This window comes from Camelus ferus, chromosome 17 (assembly GCF_009834535.1).
Source record: "Camelus ferus isolate YT-003-E chromosome 17, BCGSAC_Cfer_1.0, whole genome shotgun sequence".
In the NCBI taxonomy this organism is placed as follows: domain Eukaryota; kingdom Metazoa; phylum Chordata; class Mammalia; order Artiodactyla; family Camelidae; genus Camelus; species Camelus ferus.
In genome coordinates, this window is record NC_045712.1 from 10,392,125 (window position 1) to 10,417,590 (window position 25,466).

At 34.8% G+C, this 25,466-nt stretch overlaps 1 protein-coding gene across 2 annotated transcripts; it reads left to right on the plus strand.

The window, feature by feature from the left end:
* The first annotated feature begins 264 nt into the window (after positions 1-264).
* On the plus strand, positions 265-25,466 carry TMF1 (TATA element modulatory factor 1). 2 transcript variants are annotated; one of them, XM_032458108.1, is made up of 17 exons: positions 266-673; positions 2,926-4,133; positions 5,837-5,940; positions 6,580-6,706; positions 8,945-9,050; positions 10,965-11,107; positions 11,354-11,520; positions 11,820-11,976; positions 13,528-13,620; positions 14,311-14,467; positions 17,671-17,863; positions 18,737-18,806; positions 19,234-19,326; positions 20,199-20,300; positions 20,585-20,737; positions 22,009-22,134; positions 22,877-25,466. In XM_032458108.1, the coding sequence occupies exons 1-17, from the start codon at positions 532-534 to the stop codon at positions 23,018-23,020; spliced, it is 3,285 nt and encodes a 1,094-aa protein (XP_032313999.1). In that variant the 5' UTR covers positions 266-531; the 3' UTR covers positions 23,021-25,466. The 2 variants fall into 2 exon arrangements, with proteins under 2 accessions (XP_032314000.1, XP_032313999.1); XM_032458109.1 differs by lacking the exon at positions 20,199-20,300 and having other exon boundaries at positions 265-673.

The following is a 25,466-nucleotide window of genomic DNA, read 5'->3' on the forward strand; positions in this document are numbered from 1 at the left end:
GAGGCGCTCGCTCTAAATACGAGAGCTATTTTTCCAGGAAGGAACCCACAAGAAAACTCGCTTATTTCTTCTGGGGGAAAATGCCCCTGCTGGTAGCCACTGAGTTTCTCCGGTGGCCGAGAATTCCCGCACTCCGCCTGGAATCGGTATCAATAGGCAGCGTTCCGCGTTCCTCGGTAACTAGTGGCGCGCCCAGAGCCCCGGATGTGACGTCAACGTTCCTCGCGTTCTTCCGTCTGTCGGCGGAACTCCGGGCTCCCGGACTTGCGGGTTGTGTACGTGGAAGCAGCCAGCGCCTGCGCAGTCGGAACCTTTCGTCTCAGCTGTGAGGGAAGCGCTGAGGGGCAGAGCCCCGGCTCTCGGGAGACCGTCGGGGTGCGGGGCATGGCCCCCCGCTGACAGAGCCCGCCGCGTGGAGAAGGGGCGAGGCTTTCCACGCACCCTTCCCCGGGCCTGCGACCGTCGGCCTGAACCTCAGCCTTCCCGCTCGGTGACGCCGCCGCCGCCGCCACCGGCGGCTGAGGAGGGGCGATGAGCTGGTTCAACGCCTCCCAGCTCTCCAGCTTCGCCAAGCAGGCCCTGTCGCAGGCCCAGAAGTCTATCGACAGGGTCCTGGACATCCAGGAAGAGGAGCCGAGCGCCTGGGCCGAGACCATTCCGTACGGACAGCCGGGTAAGGGCGCGAGCGGCGGCGGCCCCGCGCTCCCGCGGGCATAGCTCCTGAGGCCGCCAACAGGTGACGGGGGGGACCGGGCCCCTTCCTCGCTGAGCAGCTGACTGCCGAACAAGTCATTGCCCCCGGCCCGTCCCCAAACGCTGCTGTTGTTGTCTCTCAGTTGATCTTTGCCGCTTTCCTGCGGGAACACTCGTCTCCGGGTCCCTCGTTACCTGTGCGCCGGCTTCGAGGATCACAGGGACCTGGTTCGGTGGTCGTAAGTCATAGCCCCACGCCCCCCCCCCCCCTTAGCCCTGATCACGGCCTCCCCGAACCTGGACCGGCTGCGTGGCTCTGGACGCTGTTTGCAGCCCACATCCAAATCAGTCGACAGAGACAGGGAGAACACTTTGGGAGCATTTGGTGTTTGAAAGTGCCCACTGTGCTCTTCTGTGGTTTTCTGTCCTGACAGCAGCTGCTCGAGTTAGGGTGATCCCTGCTGTGTTGCACAGCAGAGGACCACAGGCTGAGACAGCTCAGTCGCTTCCTCTAGGCCACTCCACGGGCCGGGGCCGGCCTCCGCAGGGAAAGCATCCGTGGAGACCCGGCCCGCGATTTCGGGTTGCATCGCTTTCTGGTTCTTACAGCTCTGTCTCTCCTTGTCAGAGCCCTTGGGCTTCATCTTTCAGGGATCTTTAGTTGCTTTTGGCTCTAAACCAAAGGAACAATTTAGCATTTTGGTGTGTGGGGGTTAAGATTGGCCGAGTTTGGGGGCATGGACCACTGGGAAAAAGAGTAAGTTATTCTTGACTACTCCTTCCTGATTTCTCTGTTTAATTTTACATTGTTGAAAAGTCAGGGCCTAAATTTGAGGCACCTCTTTAAGATATTTTGGCTCGTGTGTATGGCACAATCCTGTTACTTTCTCGAAATGTTATAGGACCTTGTTGGAGTAGCTCAACTTCCTTTTTTCAGGTTACCCCACATTTTGAATTACTAAACTTCAAAGAAGACAATATAAGTTGTAATATAAGGATACTCCTTTTATGAAACCTGGGGCTTGAATGCTGCTCAATAAGTCGTCTTTTAAAAATAGGTTATTCAGAATAGACTCAGATTTTAGTCAAATGCTATAAATGTTTATTGATCACGTGCATTTTGTGTTGCCATCACTCAAAGTTGACAGTCTTCACAATGGAGTAATATAAGTGAGTATCACATAATCCTGCTATTTATATGAAACTTTGTCCAGGATTCAAATTTGACTTCTATCCTTCATTAAGATGACTTAATTAAACTAATCAGCAGACTTAAAAAGAAATGCTTTAAATATTTTAGCAAATACGCCATTTTTTGTTTATCATCAAGTTTTGTAGTAACATATATTTCTATGATATAATTACCTTTTTTGCCCAGAAGATAGTTATTTTCTCCTTAGTGTTTTCAAAAATACATAGTGTAAACTACCGTCTTTATCAAAAGGTGATAATTCTAAAAAAAATGCACATTTCTAAAATTCATATGACCTTCTACTCATTGCTGACATAAATTGGAATTTTGCAAGAGAACAAAGCTTTCTCAAAGAGTGGGTTTGGAGAGTGGGACTTGGAGAATGAGCTTGCATTAAGTAGATGAAAATGAATTTGTTCTTTAGAAGTTATTGTTCCCATAGGTTTACTTGGATCTTTGGAAAAGGACGTTTGTCACCAGTATTTTTGGTTCAGTTTTTGAGTGTTGCTGTCTGTCTAGCTCATAACTATGTTTTACCATTGCATTATAAGAATAAAATTAATAAAGAACTAACTGAATAGAAGGTAGATTCTATTTGCCATGACTACACATGACCTGTAAATGAAGATACTGCCTATCACTGTGAGATGCAGCATATGTACCTTGGATTTAGCATGGATTATTAATATACACCATTACTTTATTACTTTGTTGTAGGAAGGAGTAACATAGTCGCTTCTGGTAGGCCAGGCCCAGTCCAGTCTTTCATCTTTGTTCCTAGTTACTCTTGGCAGATCCACACAAGTTTTCTCTATAAGGCCCAAAGTTAACCCATGAACTAATTAATTATGTAGTAAGCAAGGAGTTTAACAGGTACAAATTACAGTTTGTATTCTATAGATTTAAAAAAACATTTCTATTGATTTATAATAATTGTAATATAAATGCAATATTTATATATATAAATAATTTTTCTTTTTATGTGTGTGTATAAATATATATATATATATGGTTTTTTTTTTTTTTTTTTTTTGTCAAAGGAATAAGTCCCCCTGTCAGTGGAGGATGGGATTCTTCTACCTGGGGATTAAAATCAAATACTGAACCTCAAAGTCAGCCGGTAACCTCTCCTAAAGCAATTACAAAACCAGTTCGGAGAACTGTGGTAGATGAATCTGAAAATTTCTTCAGTGCCTTTCTCTCTTCAGCGGATGTCCAGACCATTCAGAAGAGTCCAGTGGTATCAAAACCACCAGCTAAATCACAGCGACCAGAAGAAGAAGTGAAAAGCACCTTACAGGAGTCCTTGCACACTGGACAGTCGAGAACAGCTGAAACAACTGAGTCAAAAGTAAAAGACTCTCCTCTGCCTGTGTCGGGGGAGACTCTGGCTGCAGATGCTCTGCCACCTGAAACTGAAGGCAAGCATGAAGAAACTGTTAATAAAGAACTTGATCCAAAGGTGTCAACTGTATGTTTGAAAGTATCTGAAAGTGTAATTAATGTGAAAACAACCAGGGAAAATGTATCTAACATGTCTACTCAGCCTCTCACAGCTGAAACAAAGGACATGGCTTTGGAACCTAAGGAACAAAAACATGAAGACAGGCAGAGCAATACACCTTCTCCTCCTGTTAGTACCTTCTCATCAGGTACTTCTACCACCAGTGATATTGAAGTTTTAGATCATGAAAGTGTAATCAGTGAGAGCTCGGCAAGTTCAAGACAAGAGACTGCAGATTCAAAATCAAGTCTGCACTTGATGCAGACATCTTTTCAGCTTCTCTCAGCATCTGCATGTCCTGAGTATAATCGTCTAGATGATTTCCCAAAACTTACTGAGAGTTGCTGCTCATCTGATGCTTTTGAAAGGATAGACTCGTTTAGTGTACAGTCATTAGACAGCCGTAGTGTAAGCGAAATCAATTCAGATGATGAATTGTCAGGCAAGGGATATGCTTTAGTACCAATTATAGTTAATCCTTTAACTCCGAAGACTAAAACAGTCGAATCTGTTGAAGGAAAGCCTGAAGAAGAAGTAAATGGAACATTAATTATGCCCACTGAGGAAACAGAATTGGAAGAAAGTGGACGGAGTGCAACTCCCGTTAACTGTGAACAGCCTGATATCTTGGTTTCTTCTACACCAGTAAATGAAGGACATGCTGTCTTAGATGCGGTTGGTGAGCAGGGTGAAGCTGCTGACAGTCATCCAGAAGCACTTTCTGAGAAGGAAGATATGTGCAAGGTAACTCTAGGAAGTGGAAGGGGATTTTTTGATATGCTTCTCTGAGATTAAATCATTGGTTTTTAATATTCAGTGATTATTAGTGACCTGTTGATTTGTCCTGATTAAAAAAGACACATTTAGTGTGGTATTGAGGACCTTAAAACTAAAGAATGATTGGTATTCTAAAATATTTGAAATTTCTCCAAGGCATCTATGGTATCATAAGTTGATATTTCAATGTAACTAAGCATAAAAAAGTTTCCATCTTAGGCCTTTACTGTTGAGTCCTTATCACCTTAAAATTCCCTTTTCCTGTGCTCATTAATTTGTTAGTTTGTAAAGGGACTTTCTTATGTTAACAGATATCTTCAACTCCTTTGCAGATAGAAATGCTTAAACAAATCTAAATATATGGTTTTTCTTATGTCAAAAAATTTTTGCATATTCACATTATCTGTAGTAAATCTTACATGAAAAATTGGGTCTCAGATTATTGATGCTTTTCTTTTGTTATTAATTACTTCAGTTTGTTTTCCCTTTTATGTTGGTTTTGATATTTCCTATTGATAACTATCTTAAATGAACAAGAGAGGGAAATGTCCGAGGAATGACAGATTGCTTCTACATAATACATATAAAGGGGAAGTGGTATAACATCTTAGCATTAAGTCACATTTTTGGTTTTTCCTATAATTTTTAGATATAGAAATAGAGTTGGATCTGGCATCTTTAGTAGACTCCTCTGAGATACAGGATATCTTGAAGAAATGTCCTGTAAGTGCCATGCATTGAATTATTCAATGTAAAAAAAAAAAAGCCAGATTCTGTTACCTAGGTTTAATACTATTCACAAACAGAATGCCATGCTCTAGCTATAATAGCAATTTGAATTCCTAGAAACCAACACCATTTATTATTAATATTTTGGAACCATTTTTAGAAGGTAAGTGATTTCTAAACTAATCTAGACATACATCAGGTTAAGACATTTTATTTTTTGCTGTGAAAGGCACCATTCCTCCCCTTATACACAGGTGTATTGCTGCCTCAGTGGAACCTAAGGAATAAGATACTCTAACCTTTCCTTTTTGTTTAGCTTTATACTGACATATTCCGGGGATTTTAAAATTAAATGCCAATAGATTTTCTAAAATTACTTTTATTTTTTTAAAGCATCATGTCATGCTAAAAAAAGTTACATGTTTGGGTTGAAGAATACTTTGGAGAAACAAACACTTACATGCACACTGGCCGGCTAAGATATAGAACATTACTAGACGCTTTGAAGCTCCTTCTTTGACCTTTTTGGATTGCATCTAATCTCCCTCTTTTGGGGGACATGTCCTCTTTTCCCACATTTTGCTGTTACAAACTGCTGGAAATGTTCTTGTACACTCATGCAGGAGTTTTCACTTGTGAGGTGTGCCTAAAAATGGAGATCTATACACAAACGGGTAGGAAAGGATATGTAGATCTCCAGCTAGATACTCCTTAATTGTTTTCCCAAGCGTTATACTAAGCTACCAGCTGTGTGGCTGTACTAATTTATATTTTCCTACCCACCGTGTATGAGTTCTTGTTGGTCTGTGTCCACTGTGTTCCTCTTTTTATGAGATAATGCTGCTTTATATATTATAATAATTAGGCTATCTTTCCAACTTATCACCTGCATGTAAAAATGGTCTTTTAAAGTTAAGTGTTGGACTTTTCTCCTCATCCAGACAGTTGAATTTCTGAATGAGAAATTGGATAAAAGGGAAGCTCAGTTATTATCACTAAGTAAGGAAAAAGCACTTCTTGAAGAAGCTTATGATAATCTGAAAGAGTAAGTATTTTCCAGTTGTGAATAATTTTACATGTTTTGTAGTGACCATACACTTGGTTATTATTTAGGAAAGTTTTAAAAATTAAAATGTTTTATAATTTAACTTGTTTATAGTGATTGAAAATTGAATAGCATTTTAGTTCTACCCTTAGAGGTTACTTTTCTCTTCAAATTATCTTATTCTGTTACCTTTGGCATATACCTTTGCAAAACAAAACAAAAACAAAAAAAACCTCTTTCTCTTTATTATTAGTAATCTTTTAGTATTAGAGATTTAAAATATATATTTAAAGAAACCTGTGAGATTATAGTTTAAAAAATACTGAGTATTGGTTTAAGGAATTGATTAGTAAAATGTGGCAATAGGATTCAAACATGAAAATTTTTCTTTACCTTTTTCTAATTTTTACACATCAAATATTGGTGACATTTTCAACTTCTAGTGGCTTTTCTTTGAGCTGTAGAAAAATAAATTAAGCAGGTAATTTTTCTCTTAAAAGTTAACAGGCCTGAAATTAATCTATTTTAGTCAGATATATGTTACAGACAATGTTATTTTACATTCCAAACTGAACTCATCTTGTTTACTTTGGGATATATAAACAAGAATTTTCAGTGTCAGTATTATTTTAAATTTAGTGAAATGTTCAGAGTGAAAGAAGAAAGCAGCAGCATTTCTTCCTTGAAAGATGAGTTTACTCAAAGAATTGCAGAAGCAGAAAAGAAAGCTCAGCTAGCCTGCAAAGAGAGAGATGCCACTAAAAAGGTAATGGAAATTTAAAATAATATTAATTAAACTCTGTACATACATAGGTTTTTGAGGAATGCATTACTATTTTGGTATTGGAAAAAAGTAAGATTAAAAGGATACCATACATAATATATTAACACTTAAATTTTAGATTTTTTTTTAGTACCTTTAGAATTACAGATTTTTGATACTAAAAAAAATAAGCAAATATTTGTATAATTTATGTGATAAGTCCTTGCTAAATATATAGCAGCGATCTTTAGAATAATTTTTGTAAGTGATAATTACATCAAAATAAATAACACTTAAATCTAGATGACACTAAATAAATTTTAAGAATTATCATTACTCTCATTTGTTACTTTCCCTTCCACTTCAAACATACTCTTTCAAGTCAAAGTAATTTTCAAATAATACTTTCTAGCAATTAGTGATGTATATTAGAATAAAATGTTGATTTATTCTAATGTAAGATTTCTCAACCTCAGCACTGTTGACGTTTTGGGATGGGTAATTTTATGTTGTATGGGACTGTCCCGTGCATTGTAGGGTATTTATCAGCATCCCAGGCCGCTACCTACGAGATGCCAGTATCACCCTGTCCTGTCCAATCCCCATCCCAATCCCTCCTCAGTTGTGATCATTGAAAATCTGCAAGACATTGCTAACTATCTCCTTGGGAGCCAAACTGCTTCTGATTGGAAACCATTGTTCCAATTCTTATCATTTGGAACAGTTGGCTATTTCAGAAATTAGAGACCAAATAAGATTAGTTATTATTGCTTGTATCCCAGCTATTAGTAAAAAACATTTCTCAGTATTTGCCCTTGGGAGGTTGTTTCCCTTCTTCTTGACCAATGTCAGTTTTACTATTTACAATTTTTCTGTGTATGCTCTTACAGAAAAGAAAGAAATGATGTACTTCTAGCTGCTTGATTGCTTTAATTAGCAACTTTACTTAGTATCATTTTAGACACTAACAGTAACCTGAGACTATCTAACCAGCTTACCTCTTCTTGTTCCCACTGTGTTCCATCTGAATACAGCTCAGAAAGTAGATTTTAAGTAATGTTTGTTTTCTGTAGTGCACTTTAAATTATAGATCTGAAACAGATCCAAACCACTAACTATAGATGGAAAAAACTTGGGTCCTAAGGTTTAACACATTTTATGTGTTCTGCCATGTATGAACCCACAGCTTAGGAGCCATAGGCAATTCAAAGGTGAATTTAATTACCTTAAGTGAAGAGTTTGCTTTTCTACTGTTGGAAGACAGATAATATCAATAAATTAATAGTACTGGGCAGAAAGAAATAAATTACAAATAAAGATGAATAAGCAATTTGAAATGGTATCATAGAACGTGAATTCTGATCAGGGGAATTGAGGAAGGTTTCATGGAAAACATGACACTCTTATTGGACCTTGATGGATGGAATTTTGACAGCTGGAAATGGATAGCAATGTTATAGATGGTTCAGTGCGTGGACTTTAGGGATTCACAGGCCTGAGTTCAAGTTACAGCTCTACCACTTGATAGCTCTGTGACCTTCAGAGTTTACTCAGTCTTAATTTTCTTATTTGTGAAGTTGATTAATCAAGTTCTTCCCTCATAGGATTGTTATGAGGATTAAATAAGAATGGATACAAAGCATGCTTTAAATACCTAATAAATGTTAGTTGATTTTAGCTATTGTTTAGTTGCAGAGCATCATAAAACCCAAATTTTAAATCATAGAACACTTTTCATATCACCATATACTTCATTGTAATTTAAAACTAGAATATCTGAACATGTTTCTGATCAATCTCTGATTTATTAAAGTCAATTGAACCTTATAAAAATCACATTTTTCCTCTCATTTCATAACATAATAGTAAGTGCAGTGAGTTTCAGATGAAGAAAAGAAATACAGTGAAAAATGGAGACATGTACTGTTTGAATGTTGCAAAAAGAATGCTTAACCTGTAGAAAATGTACGTAGGGATACTCAAGAAGGGTTTGAAAGTTAACTTACTCTCTTTTACATTTCCATATTAAAACCTGTTTATATCTGGATTTAGGTTGTCTATGTGATTTTCAAAGCTGTTTACTTACTCTTAATTAACCAAGGTGATAAACTCAGGTTAACAGAACAAAACTTAAGAGTTTTTATATAGAATGTGATTAGTTGGATATGGAAAAAAAATTAAAAATATGCCCAGAATGAAAGTAATTCTTTATGATATTCACATTCTTTCTTTTTTAATTAGGAAATCAAAAGTATAAAAGAAGAACTTGCTACTAGATTAAATAGTAGTGAAACTGCAGACCTTTTGAAAGAGAAAGATGAGCAGATCCAAGGGTTAATGGAAGAAGGTGCGTATTTAGCTGGTTATGAAAGATACTGTGAGAACGAGAAAGGTACTTGCCACATAACTAGCTGCTGCTTCCTAATAAAAGAATATTGGAAGCAAGAGAGATTTGGACTTAAACCTCAGAAATGATAGGCAATTTATGGAAGAATGAGGAGCAAGATGTAGAGAGATAGAGATTTATGTCTGTAGCTTTTTGTTTCTAGGAAGATAAAAAAAAAATAACTCCCTGAGAAATAGAATTTTGTGCTTCCCTAAGAAAGCTTGTAACAGGTTTTAGAGCTCTCATTTAAACCAGGATATTTGATGGTTATAATTCTGGAGTTTATATAGTATCTGAATCTCTAGCTTGGGTACTGAAGGTTTCATTGTATTGTTCTGGCATTTGATAGTGAATTTTTTTCTTATGTTCGTGTTGTAATTCTTCAGTTATTAAGCACTTTGTATGTGAAAAGGTTTATATTTAGCAGGATTATGGAAATTTAAGATTCTTCATGAGATAAAACATTGCCATTGGACACTGAATTAATTTTTCAATGTAATGTCATAGGAAAGAAGGTAGTTTGGGAAAAGATGATTATATGAATTTTTCTTTTTTCTTAATTAAAGTCATTTTACTTATAAGAATAGTGCTTGCTGCTTGTAGAAAATTTTTAAGTTATAGGAAGTATATGAAGCAAAAATAGATCATAATCCAGTTTTACAGGGAGCTGTTAATTTCTTACGGTCCCTTTTTAATGCATTTTTAAACATAATTAAGATCATATATCTGATTTTCAGTCTTCTTTGTTTTACATTTCCCTGTGCCATTAAATGCTTTGATGCCATTATTACTGGTTGTAGTAAAGTCCATTATATGGATATACTATAACTTGTTTTCTCTTTTCCTAGTGTTAGACATTTATTTCTAAACTGTTAGTATTAAAAAATTAAATGGTAATATTATAAATAGGATTGGGGTGAACATTTCTGTACTTAAATCACTGCACATAAGTGAATTTCCAGAGTAAGTGTTTGAGAACAGTTGGAAACAATCACTTCATGTGAAAATGTTAATTTTACTCAGTTTTTCTGTTTTACTTATTCAGCTAATATTTAACAGTTAATATGTCAGATATTGTGTTTGATACAGTAATAAGTACAACATACTCCCTGTCCTTTAGGAACTTACAGTTTAACGAGAGGGAAATATAGATAGATAATTATGAAATACAGTCTAATGCTAAAATAAAAGAATGAAGGAAGAGTTGATAAAACACATAATTATATTTCAAGACCTCTTGGCAGTCAACACTTATCTTTTGTTACAACATTACAGACTGAGGGGAAATTTCATGGTTTCATAATTTTTAAAAATTATTAAAAATAGTAATATCAAATGTCACTATTTTGGAATTTAGTAATTTAGTCAGGGGGTGAGCTGATTTTTCTTCTGCTGACTGAACTTCCTTATAGAGAAAATAGAATAATTTCATATGAATGTATTCACATAGTGCTTCTGTGTCCCCCAGAAGTGTTTTTAAACTCAGGGCTGAAAAGCTGAAAGTCTCAAAGCTGAAAGCACACTACAATGAGTAACTGATTACTTCATCACCTACATTCATCAACTATTAACATCCAGCTACACCTCCTCCATATCTCTCTGTGTGGGCATATACTGCCCTTTTGCCAAACCATTTGAAAGTAGATGTGGGAGTGATTCTTCAAGACTGTAAATATCCTGTTTCCCACCATCCTTCTGCCTAGTAATTTTAGCATTCATTGATGATTCCTGTCCAATTCAGTTTAACATAGACTGTTAGAGCATTGTGATTTTAAAAATATTCTATCATTTTATGTCACTGATTAGGTAAAACATTCTATTCACATTCTTAAAGAATCATTATTATTTGAAATTATACTTTTTTGCCTTTGCCAGGAGAAAAACTTTCCAAACAGCAGCTGCACAATTCTAACATCATTAAGAAATTAAGAGCTAAAGACAAAGAAAATGAAAATATTATTGCAAAGCTAAACAAAAAAGTTAAAGAGCTAGAAGAAGAGTTACAACATTTAAAACAGGTGACTATTATCTCTTCTATACATATATATATTGTTATTACTTCCAATATGAATGGTTGGCCATGGTTTGTAAAACACTTGGAATGATTTATTGAGGTATATCACTTGGGAAGAATTTTTCAAGCAATTTAATAGTGAATGTTAAGACTTTCCTTTATAGTTACAACACTTGAGATTCCTGGAATACAGTTATTTACTGTGGTGTTTTTAAATTGAAAAATACCTTTGTCTGTTTTCAAAATATAGGTCCTTGATGGCAAAGAAGAGGTCGAGAAACAACACAGAGAAAATATTAAGAAACTAAATTCTGTGGTAGAACGCCAAGAGAAAGATCTTGGCCGACTTCAAGTAGACATGAATGAACTTGAAGAAAAGAACCGAAGTATTCAGGCTGCCCTTGATAGTGCATACAAGTAAGGAAATGAACAAATATGCAATTCATTTACAACCAATTATCAGAGCAGGGTGTTGAAGAAACCCTTTTTATATTATCTGACCACTAATAACATTTATAAACTCTGCTCTACATGAGCTTGTGACTGGTGAAAGCAGGTGCAGCAGAGGGTCCTCCCTGTAATCAGTATTCATTATGTGTTGCCTCTTCCTCGTTCTGTAGATTTCATGGAAATCTCCATGACAACTCTATTAATTTGGTCATGTAATTAACTATACATTATGTTAAATAAAAAATTATCTATTTAATATTTTTAAGAGAACTTACTGATCTCCACAAAGCCAACGCTGCAAAGGACAGTGAGGCCCAGGAAGCTGCTCTGAGTCGTGAAATGAGGGCTAAAGAGGAACTTTCTGCAGCCCTAGAGAAGGCCCAAGAAGACGCCCGTCAGCAGCAAGAAACATTAGCGATTCAGGCAAGCAGTGGGTGCTAAATTTGTCTTTACAGTCTTTGTGCTTCTGCAAAATAAAGTATCCATCAGTTAGTTTGAATAAAACCTTATGTAGTGGCACATGCGTTACATTTCCTTTATGGTGCTATTGGGCACTTTTCTAAGGGTACTGGATTTTGCCAAACTAATCAGTTGTGTGTGTTTTTAACTGTTGAAGGGCTGTTTACATTATACCAGTATTGCTTATTTTCTTGTGAATTTCAGGCTTATTTGAGAATATTATGAAAACTAAGGACCTTCTTACCATAGAAATGCACATATGCAGATAAATACTAAACACTGCATATAATTTCAGGAGAATCTGTGTAACTAACTCCTAAGCTCATTCATAACATCTTTGGGCGTCCATGGACCTCAAATGAAGGAGGAAAACCAAACCTCTACACATATTTACTTGTATCTCTCTCATCCTTCTTATATAAAATATAGTTTACTATTTATACTTACTTACCGCTTGCTTTATTTACTTAATAAAACATCCTGGTGATCGCTCCATGATAGAACGTAGAGCTTTAAAAAATTCCGTTTTGTAGTTTTATAGTATTTCATTGTGTGATTATACCATTTATTAAGTTCTCATTGATGGATATTTGGGTTTTTTCCAGTACTTTGCTGTCATAAATCACACCATGGTCCACATACCCCTTGTGTTTCTGCCAGTGTCTCACTGGGATAGATACAATAGGCGGAAGGGGCGATAGAGGGTGTGTGGGGCTACATTCAAAATATCATCACCTTTTACAAGTACTGTCGGCTTTGTGTATGACCTTCTTGTCCTTATCTCCGTGTATGTTTTTAATAATTAATATCATATTTTATAGTTTTTTCATCTAAGGCTAAATTGTACATTTCTACATGTTTTTATGTTCATCATAATTTTTATTAGGTATATTCATATTGTATCAACTTTGCAAAAGTAGACTACTGCTGATAGATAGTAGATACTGCTAATATTTCTGGTTTGGTTTGTTTTTGCTAGTCTAGTTAACAGTGTAGAGAAGATTACCGATCTGCTCCCATAGGGTAAATTCTCAGGACTAGGATGATCAGGTGAAAGACTATAAAAAGTTTGATGATTCTTTAAACGTGTTGCCATAGTGCTTTCCAGAAAGGCTATAGCAGTTTACAACGTGTGCAGCTGTGTATGAATATAGCAGCTAGTTTTTATAGCTCATACAGCTCCTACCACATTCTGTCTTACACTGCAAATGTTTATGAATGCGTTGACTCTCCTCCTATATTGTATGACAGTGGCTGGTCCTTGTACGTATTTATATATGTATATATATATATGTTTTTTTTCTTCCCAATAGTGCTTTCCTAAGTTCATATTGAACACATATGGTTTCGGAATTGCGTGAATGGAATGTGTGATAATCATACATAAAAGCTCATTGGATAATATAGATTATTACACATGAACAATAAGTCAACACAACACAAAATACATAGTTAGCAGGAAGTTATAGCAAATGTTTTGATGCTGTTTATGATAGTGTGTTGGTTCTCATACAGGTTGGGGACCTTAGGCTGGCACTGCAGCGTGCAGAACAAGCAGCTGCCAGAAAAGAGGATTATTTACGCCATGAGATCAGTGAACTCCAGCAGGTACTTGTCATGGTTTTCCTAAACACAAATCTGAGATGTGTTTTCCTAGAAATAAAAAGTGACTCAGTGGGGTAATGTTCATGGAATTGAGAAGATAACTACCATACATATTTGCTGTATTTTTGTGGCTTATATGAATAAAATCAAAGTAGGCACCTTAAAAATGTATAAGAAAAGCCCTAACTTTGTTTTATAGAAAATAATTTTATCATAATAGATATATACTCAGTATTATATTTTCATGGCTGGTTTATTATTATCAGACTTTGATTACTGTGGGGCTGATAAGCAATGCCCAATTTTTATACCACCACCCCATTAATTTTCAGTCAGTGAACATGTATAGGAAAAGGGAGAGAAAATGCAACTTAGAGTGATCTTTCTGTTTTTATAAATAGTTAGAGATATTTGGATGAGGAGGCAACTACTGGGAGGTTTGGATGATACTCTGTTACCTGCAGGTAATCAAAAGCTGTCTTTATCTTAGAAATGCTCTATAAAGAAGGTCTTATTTACTCTGTTATGCAACTTAACTGTAACTGAAAGATTGAATAGTTAGAAAATAATTTAACAAAAAACAGTTCTTCCTTGGGGAAATAATTTTTTCCAGGAATCTCTCATAAAGTTGTTTGCTAGTGTTTTTAGTGTTTTTATTGCTGTCAATAGTAATGACTTAATGTCATGATTCAGAGACTCCAGGAAGCAGAGAATCGAAACCAAGAATTGAGTCAAAGTGTTTCTTCAACAACAAGACCATTGCTTCGACAGATAGAAAATTTGCAAGCAACTCTAGGGTCCCAGACGTCGTCGTGGGAGAAGTTAGAGAAGAATCTTTCTGATAGACTTGGTAACTGCTTTAGTTCTTAAGCTTAGTGCGGAAGCCCTTCCATCTTGTTTGTAGAATTAGAGTAATGGTATGAAATTGAAATTCACTTGATCTGATGGTTTACTATGTGTCTAACTTATAGATCTTTTACCTCTTCTCTTCTTTTACTTTTATTTTCTATTAATCGTCTCTTTCAAACCATTCCTTACACGATGCTTCAGGTACCATCTAAAATACTCTCATGTTATTCTTTCATTCATTTTTACAGACTGTTGTACTTAATTATTTTCTTGTCCATTGCTAAATCTGACCTCTTTCTAGCTTGTCCGCAGTAGTGTAGGAGGTAGAGACCAGATATGATTCTAGTCAGTGATAGAACTCCAAGAGCAGAGACAGATCTAAGGTGGCTCAAGATCAAATTCTAGTAGACAGATACTGTGGAGTCTTAAGATGCCATGTTCTGCTTCTAAAGAAAATTATTCTTCCAAGATATTTATTCAAGCACTGACAGGTTGTATGTATATATATTAGATAACCCAGAAAGTAGCAAATCATAAAAAATGCCTGTGTCCATTCTGTATCTAAAATTAACTATAATTTGTGAGACATCATGGTGTAGTGATGAAAGCAGGCCTGAAAGAGTGTCAGGAGATATGGACTCCGGATTTTTATGTTTTGTTTTGAATCATCCAGCCAAGCAGTCTGGAGAAATCACTTACTTTCTCTGGGCTACTCCCTGTAAATCATGCGGGGTGAACTAGGTTAGTGGCTTTCAGACAGTGTTCGGTGTCTCCCTTAGATATCTCAGTGCTGGCCGTCATGATGAGATGGAAGCTCGGTAGGTAAGGTGCTGGGCTCCCTCTAGGCTGCTTTAATGAAAGTGCCTCCTTTGTCTATCTTTTTTTTTTTTTTTTAAGTTCCATGTAAGCTTTTGTCTGGAAATAGATCCATTTGCTTAAAAAAAAAACAAAACTGAACAGATGAACCTTCGTATTGTTTAATTTGTAGGTATGAATTTTAGGTCTATCATTTATCTGGGACAACTTTTTGAGACCCATTTGTTATGAAATATGAGATATCCAAAAATGACACCTTCTGAAATGAATGTTTATTTAGCAGTAAATGAAAGCTAGAAGCCATTATTTTTGTGTTCTTTTAAGCTGGAGCCTACATACCCTCAGATATGTCATATTGTGCTGGAATGCACGCAAAGCCACAGGACAAACGTATAATGCTATAAATAAGAGCATAGGTACAGTATAGAACAATATAAAATATTAAATAGAGATATTATTAGTTCTACTTTGGTGGGGGAAAAATGTGAGAATTCTTGCCTTGGTTAAATCTCCGAATCTTATCCAGTAGTCTTTTTTTTTTAATTGAAATTTTCAATTAGGATAATTGTAAACTCATATACATTTATAATATATAATAAATAATACAGAATGGCCCCTTGCACGCTTTCACCAATATCCAAATATTAATATTTTGCAAAATTATAGTAGAATATGACAACTAAGTTATTGACTTTGAAACAAACTACTGATTTTATTCAGATTTCCCCAGTTTTACTGGTACTTCTGTGTGTGCATGCATCTGTGTGTGTCTGTATGTGTCTATGTGTGCATAAAGTTTTATACAGTTTTACCACGTGTGTATGTTAATGTATCCATCACTACAGTCAAGATACTGAATAGTTCCAACACCGCAAAGGTCCCTCATTTTGCTCTTTTATAACCACAGTTACCACCCTTACAGCCCTCCCTTCCTGTCCCACATCTCTGGCAGCCACTCATCTATCCTCCATTTCTAAAATTTTGGAACTTCAAAATGGTATATAAATAGAATTGTATAGTATAGGACGTTTGGGGGATTGGCTTTTTTTTTTTTTTTTTGGCTCAGTGTAATTCCCTGGAGATTCATCCAAGTTCTTGTGTGTATCAAAGATTTAGTTCTTATCACTGAGTGTTTTTCCATGTATGTAACACATCTTGTTTACCTACCTGACAAAGGATGTCTGAGCTGGATCTAGATTTTGTCTGTACAGATGTGTGAACTTAAATTTTCATTTCTTGGGATAAATGCCCAGGTGTGCAGTTGCTGGGTTGTATGGATAGTTGTGTGTTGAGTTTTTTAAGAACATGCCGAACTGTTCTCCCAAGTGGTTGCATGTGTGAAACTAACCCATTTTCTCTATATTCTTGCCGGCATTTTCTTTTAGTATTGTCCCTGTTTTTTATTTTAGTCATTCAGACAGGTATGTAGTGATATCTCATTATGATTTTAATTCACATTTTCCTCATGAATGTTGGGGAATGTCATTCTTTGTGCTTTTTTTTTCATTGAACATCCTCTTTGGTGAAATGTCTATATTACGTCTTTTGCCTGTTTTCTAAGTCGATTGTTGGTATTTTCACTGTTGAGTTTTGAGATGTCTTTATGTGTTCTAGGTGCTAGTTTTAGCTAATGTGATTTGCATTTATTTCCGCCAAGTCTGTGGCTTGTCTTTTCATCTTTTTCACATAGAGCAAAAATTTTAAATTTTGAAGAAGTCCATTTGATCAGTTTTTCTTTTTATGGCTCAAACTTTCTGTGTCAAACCTAAGTATTCTTTGCCTATCCCTAGATCCTAAAGATTTCTTCTGTTTTTTTCCTAAAAGTTTTACAGTTTTTTAAAAAAATAATATATTAGTTTCAAGTGTACAACATGGAAATTTGATGTTTTGATAGATTATACTCCATATAAAGTTACGGTAAAGTACCGGCTATGTTCCCTGTGCTGTATGTTACATCCTTGTAACTTACCTATTTTGTACTTGATAGCTTTGTACCTCATAATCCTCTCACTAATTTTGCCCCTCCCCTCATTATATTTTGTTTTACACTTAAGTTTATGATCCATTTTGAGTTAATTTTCATATATGGTGTGAAAGTTAGTTTGAGGTTCATCTTTGTTTTCCTTTGAATATCCAGTTGATCCAGCACTGTCTGCTGATTGACTTCTCTTTTGATACATGACTCCACTTTCAAATTAACATATTTTGGTGAGAAAAATGAAAAAGCAGGCATAAATTAAGGTTTTTTTTGTCTCTGTACAACAAGTAGTTACAAGTTTTTAAGTGTGGCTACTTGCATCATTAAAAGTTTGAAGTCAGTATCTACGTGGTATTTTGGCCTCTCAAATACATGTATGTGTAATTTTTTCTTCTGTATCCTACAACCAGGTGAATCCCAGGCTCTGTTGGCAGCAGCCGTTGAGAGAGAACGTGCAGCTACAGAAGAACTCCTTGCCAACAAAATTCAGGTGTCTTCCATGGAGTCACAGAATTCTCTCTTAAGACAGGAAAACAGTAGATTTCAGGCCCAGCTAGAATCAGAGAAAAGTAGGCTGAGAAGACTAGAGGATGAAAATAATAGGTGAGTACTTTTCTTGAGTATTATTGTTGGTAGTTTCATCACGTTTTTAAAGCACTTAAAAAATATGTTTTGGTTTTAGCTTCATAGTACTGAGATCTAAAAAATACATACTTCTAGTGTTTATAAAGTCAGAGTCACTAATACTAGGATCTTACAGCAAGATAGGACTGGGATTCATTGAACCTTGCGTAGTAGGCTCTTGCAATTCTTTGGCATGTTCTGAATGTACTTGGGTTTTCAAGGGAAAGGCTTCATTGCTTTAATAAGATTTTTTTAAAGAGTCTGTGACCACAAACTAGTTTGAAGACCACTCACTGGAGTTACTTTTATATTACAAGGCTTGATGGGTTGTTCCCTTCTTTTTAAATAAATGTCTTGAGTTCTTCAGAAACCACAAGCTATAAAAGCCATCTATCTGAAGTTACATTAGGGCTATGATTAGTGTTTTTATCCTCTGAGTTTTTCTTTGGAAATTTTACTTTAAAAAAACAGTAGCGAGTAAAAATGATTTATGAAGTAAAATATATGAACTTTTGCTTTTTGCAGACATTTTCATAGAACTCCCTAATAAGCTTCTACAGAATCTGAATATATTATAGAATGGTGGTATTCAAAATTCTTTTTAGAAAGTCTCTTTTTAAGTGAAATCTTAACCCAGAGCTCCAATAAATAAAGTGCACGAGAGTAGTAGTTCATCTTCTGAATAAAACCCGTGTCATCTGGAAAATACAGTTGGAAAATCAAGCTGGTTGTAAAAATGACTACTAAATATATAAAAGTTACAAAAGTATATAAAAGTTAATAAAGTAGTTAATTTTTAATAGTCTGTGCTATCTTATTTTTTGTTTTGTTTAATTCCCTCTGGCTTGATAGGTACCAAGTAGAATTAGAAAACCTAAAAGATGAATATGTAAGAACACTTGAAGAGACAAGGAAAGAAAAGGTATTTCTATTTGTGTTTGCTCAACTCTTAGGGCTTCCATTAGAGAGTGGTTGGGGATGGTAGCGAACTAAAGAGATGACAAGATGAAATGGGTGATGTTTCTGCTTTTGGAACTTGGTCTTTAGCAGTAAAACAAATAGGAGTATATGCCTTATGTTCCTGCCTGACTTTGAACTGGGTTTTTTTCCCCACTTTCTTTTCTTTTGTTTGTTGTTCTTTTGGGGGGGTGCGGAGAAATAATTAGGTTTGTTTGTCTGTTTGTTTATTTTTACCGGAGCACTGAGGGTTGAACCCAGGACCTCGTGCATGTTAAGCACATGCTCTACCACTGAGCTGTACCCTCCCCCTTATGTTCCTGACTTTGAGATTGACTTATGATGATGACTTAGTATCATGGGAATTATCTAACTGTATCTGTCTCCATCAGATGCTGTTGAATAGTCAGTTAGAAATGGAGAAAATGAAAGTTGAACAAGAAAGGAAGAAAGCAATTTTCACTCAAGAAGCAATAAAAGAAAAGGTACTGAATTTTGATTTTCATCTTGTTTTCTTTTTGTTGTAACCAATTAGCAGCTGTTGTGATTAATGATCATTTTGTAATTTCAGCTGTTCTTTGTAAATACCATTTCTTATGTCTAAAATCAATAGAGTGATGGATTCTAGTAGCACAGTCAGTGTCCTGCTCAGAGTAGATCCAGAGTAATTTGAGTTTATCCAAAGAGATCTGTGATTTCTAGGATATGAATTACAGAACCTCTTGCCCCCTTTTAAGTTAATTTTGTGGACTCTCACTGACGCTAATGCACCTCATTTGGCCCATAGGGAGTAAAACTGGTTTGTTCACTTTCTTTCTGGTCAATGAAGATAATTTTTCTAAAGTGAGTCCAAAGGATTGGAGTATACTCAGTAGTTAGCATAATATAGTAAAACCACCTATATGTACATTGAAATTACCTTTTGAATTTAATTGTTTTAAAAAAACACAGTAAAAATAAAATAGATAAGCCAGAAGCTTTATGGTTTGCAAATCTCATTGGTAATCTTATTCTAAAGAAGTAGGTTTCATTGGTGGTATGTTATATAATATGAAGCAGTTCATACAATTGTTTCTACAAAAACTTTTTCATTCCATTAAAAATAAACCAAATTATGTTGTTGTATTATATAAATGGATAATTATAAATAAATGATTTGACCAAGTTTATCTACTCTTTCAACTTACTAAATATTGTGCCTTTGCTACGACTTCAGAAATCGTATCTGTAACATTTTATGAGGCAATTAGAATGAATTTTTGTTGTCACTAATCCTAGAAAAGTGTCTTACTTGTAAATAAATTATCATTTTACTCTTCAATCTGAACTGAATTTTTTTTTTCTTCCACTCCTTAAGGAACGGAAGCCATTTTCTGTTTCTAGCACTCCCACAATGTCACGGTCAAGTTCAATAAGTGGAGTTGATATGGTAGGGCTACAGACGTCTTTTCTGTCTCAGGTGATGTTTTATTTCTCACACGCGTTTACTTCATACCCTGGACAATGGTAGAGGGAGCATGTGCATAGCAGTTGGGATGTCACCGTGACCTTGCCCTTCTGTAGGCTGTTCATCTGCACATTTGTAAGATCAGGCTACTGCACTGAGGAAATACAGACGATTTCTGCTTTTGAGAAAGTCATTTTAAAATAAGAGTTGACCAGACTGTTTTGTTTGACCCTTATAATGAAACGCAGTCTGTAATAAGAGACTACTCCTGTATGTGCTTTCTTTAATTAACATAGGATGAGCCTCATGATCACTCATTTGGACCAATGTCTGTATCAGCAAATGGAAGCAATCTTTATGATGCTGTAAGGATGGGAGCGGGATCAAGCATTATTGAAAATCTACAGTCTCAGCTAAAGCTAAAGGAAGGAGAAATTACTCATTTACAGGTATTATAAAAGATAAATGGGGGGTGGTGGGTATAGTTCAGTGGTGGAGCACATGCTTCTTAGCATGTGTGAGGTCCTGGACTCAATCCTCAGTACCTCCATTAAAAAAAAAAAATTAAACATACTTTAAAAGTAAATGAAATTTTGAGGTCCAATAATTAGCACCTTTCATTTCCACCTGAATTCTGAGCAGATTGAGAAATAAAATGAAACAGTGGCATGTGAAGCCCCAAATAAATCACATACATTAATGGTAAAGGCTAGTTGGAGAACTTTGCCAATGGTGAAAGCAAAACGAGCCTGCTAACTGAGTGCCAGCATTAGGGAGACTGTTACAGCAAACGCTGGGCTGGAGCAGGGCTCTCAAGGTGCTGTCACCTGCCTGGGTAAGACTCGTAGGCATCTAGGAGCGGAGAGCTCTTTGCAGGCAGCTTTTTCCAAACATGAAAAAAAAGAAGTTGGTGGGCTGAGCACACCCACTTTATTCTTCCCAGATTTACCACCTAGGTGAGTTGTTCCAGCTGCCACTATGAGGAAGGAGTAAAGGTGATGAGAGAGGTTTTAACTATAGCACCCTGTACATGAAAGGAAACATCATGAGTGGGGAGGAGGGAGCATCTTCCTGTCTTATCTTGCTCTTTAAAAACTTAATGCATTGAAAAATGTTAAAATGTTTTACCTATTCTCATTGTTAAAGTTGATACACTCAAAAGTAGAACTTTTCTATTCTTATTAAATGATTTTAGTTAGTTGAAAATATTACTCTATTAAAGAAGATGTCCTTGAATTGGAAGAAAATGGATCAGAATGACCTTAATACCTAATACGTTTGTGTAGCCCAGTGCTGTGCACGAGAGCACACATGAGCTTCTTTGGTAGCTGATGATAGATTCTTCCAATGTGACCGACATAGTGGGTGCTACATTAAAGTTTGTTTGTATTTCTCTGGGTTTTTTGTAGTAATTTAGAATAACTGAAGTATACACTATTTCCTTAAATTAGAGAGGAAAAAAAGAGTTGCATGTTTCAAACAGATGATTAGATTTTCTTTAGTTCTCTCTCATAGTAAACCCTATAAATGGTGAACCTCTGGGGAAAGTGGAAACCCTTTTTTGGCCACTATTCCCTTTTACTTAAGAAAAAGCTAGCTTACTATTACATGGTGACATATCTATTTCTTAAAAAAATAGCACATTTAATATGTTTACATTAGTGGGATTATTAAACAAGATATATTTTGATTTAAATTACTTTATGGTCATGTTTCTCAGCTAGAAATTGGCAGTCTAGAAAAAACACGCTCGATAATGGCTGAAGAGCTAGTTAAACTAACAAATCAAAATGATGAACTTGAAGAGAAAGTGAAGGAGATACCCAAACTTCGAACTCAGCTAAGAGTAAGTGTTCTTCACTTAAGGATGAGTCTAAAATATTTCAGTCCAGTTACATTAAATCTCTTATTTTAGTTTACATAAAATGCATGTGTATGTGTTAGTGACTTCTTTGATAATTAAAGAGTATTAATATTTTAATAAAGAACTTTACAGATGAATCTTATCCTGTTTCTCACATCACACATTGGCAGTAATTTTCACAGTCATGGTTAGGCCCAGTATAGGAAAATAACTAGATTTCATTCAGCCAAGTCTCATTAATAATCTTGAACTTTTGCATGATCTTAGTAGTATTTTATTGATTGGTGTTATATGTATCACCCCAGTTAGCATATTTGGCATTTGGAATCACTGTTAAGCCACATATAAGGATATATTTTCCTTTGACTTTTCTTGTAGGGTAAATATGAGGTAATACTCAAACTACAGTGAATCAAAGAGATTGAAATTTCATCAAACTTGCTGAAATTAATGGGAGAAAAGACAGATTAAGCTATATGTAGGGGAAATTGTAGATTTAGTGAAGAGATATGTTAAGTTGATTGCCATCTGGCTTAGAGTGTTTTTTATCCTTTTACTTTTATTCCAACAGACTGAAGTATGAGTTTAACTTTTATGAGAGATGTCTACATACTTTTATTTAGATTGTTATGTTTCCTGGTGGCTCATTTATGATAATATAAATATAATATTAAAGATTTTTTTTACAATTATTTAAAAAATTGTAAACAAATATGTTTTATAGGATTTGGATCAAAGATACAACACTATTCTGCAGATGTATGGAGAGAAAGCAGAAGAGGCAGAAGAACTTCGATTAGATCTTGAAGATGTAAAAAATATGTATAAGACTCAAATAGATGAGCTTTTAAGACAAAGGCTCAGTTAACTTCTGAAAATTACATTCCCATCAAAGTGAATGTAAACATTTAACAGCTAAATCGAAACTTCCAATAAATTCTTTTATAGAATTAGAAAGTGGAATTTAATATAGAGTTCAACAAATGAAAAAAAATTGTTTTATAGTACATAGTAATTTTTGCAGTTAAATTATTTTGTGCAATATTTGAACTTTATTTTTGAAACTATTCTTTAAAGGTTTATTTTTTAAAATGCCTTTTTTTTTTTTTTTTTTTGCCTAAAATAGCACAGAGATTTATTACTTTTCCCTCATATCCATATGTCAGGAAAGGAGAATGGTGTTCATATATTGTAATGTAGATATATAACTGCTTGTATCTATAATTTATATGTGTTTGTATATATTGAGAACATTTAGAGTGAGATTAACATACTGACACTTTGAAGTCTTTCACACTTAGATCTTCAGTATACCTACTTAATATTCATGAAAATGGACATTACGTGTTCAAGTAAAAAAATGATTAAACATGCGGTTATTAAACTTTGAACTATTTTTTTTCCTTTTAAAGTAGAAATCACATTGACACTCTCTGAAGTTTGAAGAGTAAATTATTTAAACTTCAAAATTTTTGTGGTCTCAAAATTTATTTCACCCAGATTTCACAATTAAGTCTGTAAACATTTTGGTAACTATTTGGAGAAAGCTGTAGCTATTCAGTTATCTAGGCATGATTGGATAGTGGAAACATTTACTTATGGTGATTTTGTGATGATACCATTACCATTTAAGTGGTTTTGAAGAGGTATTGTTTTACTACTATGTAAAATGAGTCAAAAGTAATAAAATTACTAAAAATTTTCTTTAAAAAAATTGTTCATATTTTGTAAAGCCTTATTTTTGGCACATTAAAAAGTTTGATATTATAGAATATTCATAACAAAGTAGAGAAATTATAGAAATTTGGCATTTTGCACTTCTCTATAATTTATCATTTAATTTTTTTTCTTGAACATTTAAATTCAAAAATAGTATGGAATAGCTGTTAAAAAAACAACTCTGCCTTCTTCAAAATGTTATTTTGTTCAGGATCAACCAGGCTGTGTTTTAGACTTGTGAAATATTTTGATACATTTTATTACTGAAAGTCATTTAGTTGCCTTTACTTGCAAATAAAAACTCTCACTTAATTTTTACTCAAATTTTAAACACTAGAACTTTAGAGTATAGCTATAAGTAAGCCATGTTGAAGATTTTGGGATGCTTTTCAGGGCAATTCAAGTGACCTCATTTTTGTTCTTTTTGTATTCAAGACAGCATTTCTGTCATTGGATCTCTGATTTGTAGCAGTAATAAATATTCTTTCAGTGTGAGCCAAATTCATAAAATTAATTTTCTGTATTTTAGTGGAAAAAAGCAATATAATATCTTTTTGTCAGCTTGATTTTTTTTTTTTAATATTCCAGGGCTGACAGAAAATGACAAGAATGGTAGCAATAAGAAATGTACAGAATTAGGGAACATAGGAAACTTAAGTTGCAAATTCTGTCAAGCATTTGAAATTAGAAAGTTAGGAATTAATGAAATTGTTCTTGGAATAGATCCATTAGTGAGAAGAAAAACCCATTGTATAGAAAAGATTGAAATAAAACTCCTTTACCTTTCAATTTTATATTATCAAACATTCTCTTTTCTTAATCTTTATTAACAATGAAATCAACTCAGTTTAAAATGTTAAAGTGTTTTCAGTTTATTTAATTTAAAAATGACAAGCAGCTATATAAATCTCTGACTGTATATTACCATGTTATTCTTTACCCACAAATTAATACCTGATGTTCATACTGATCTTACTATACACTTAGATTTCTCAATATATTTTGTAAGTTGAGAAGGTGTCCTGAATTTAGTTTCTTGAAAAACTCCACTAAGTAGCAGAATACCTGGTGAATATCGGTTGCTGTATTATGCTGCTTGTCATTAAAACTTACTTATCTACATTGTAGTAAAATAATATTTATGTTTTAATGAATAAGAATATAGTTTGCAGCCAGATGTCTCCATTCTTGAAAGAAAATAGAAATATAATACAAATCATAACAATGTCAAAAATATAAAAAAAGGGTAAAAGAGGTGTAAACATTGTTGACTTTTATATAGACAACTAAGCACAGGCTATGGGCATCCTTCCAACTCTTGGGAAGCTAAATAGAGACTACCATTTCTTTCTTTTTCTTTACCTCTTTTTTTTGGGACAGCTTCCAGGTGTACTGTATTTGGCATATGGGGATGTATCAAATATATCTGTTGTGATTTAAGATATTCTAAATACGGATAATTTCTGACCTAGGAAAACATGTAGTTAAGTAAATGAGAAGACAAGTTCAGGAAATTTTTTTTCTGTGATCCTTCAATTGGCATTTATTAATTGAAAATTGTATTTAAATGCTTATTAAAAGTATGTGATTTGTAA

Coding starts and splice junctions, on each gene's coding strand:
- TMF1 (XM_032458108.1), top strand. CDS start 532: ATGAGCTGGTTCAACGCCTCCCAGCTCTCCAGCTTCGCCAAGCAGGCC. Junction 5,941..6,579: donor GCTTATGATAATCTGAAAGA/GTAAGTATTTTC, acceptor TTTTAAATTTAG/TGAAATGTTCAGAGTGAAAG. Junction 20,301..20,584: donor AGACGTCTTTTCTGTCTCAG/GTGATGTTTTAT, acceptor TAATTAACATAG/GATGAGCCTCATGATCACTC.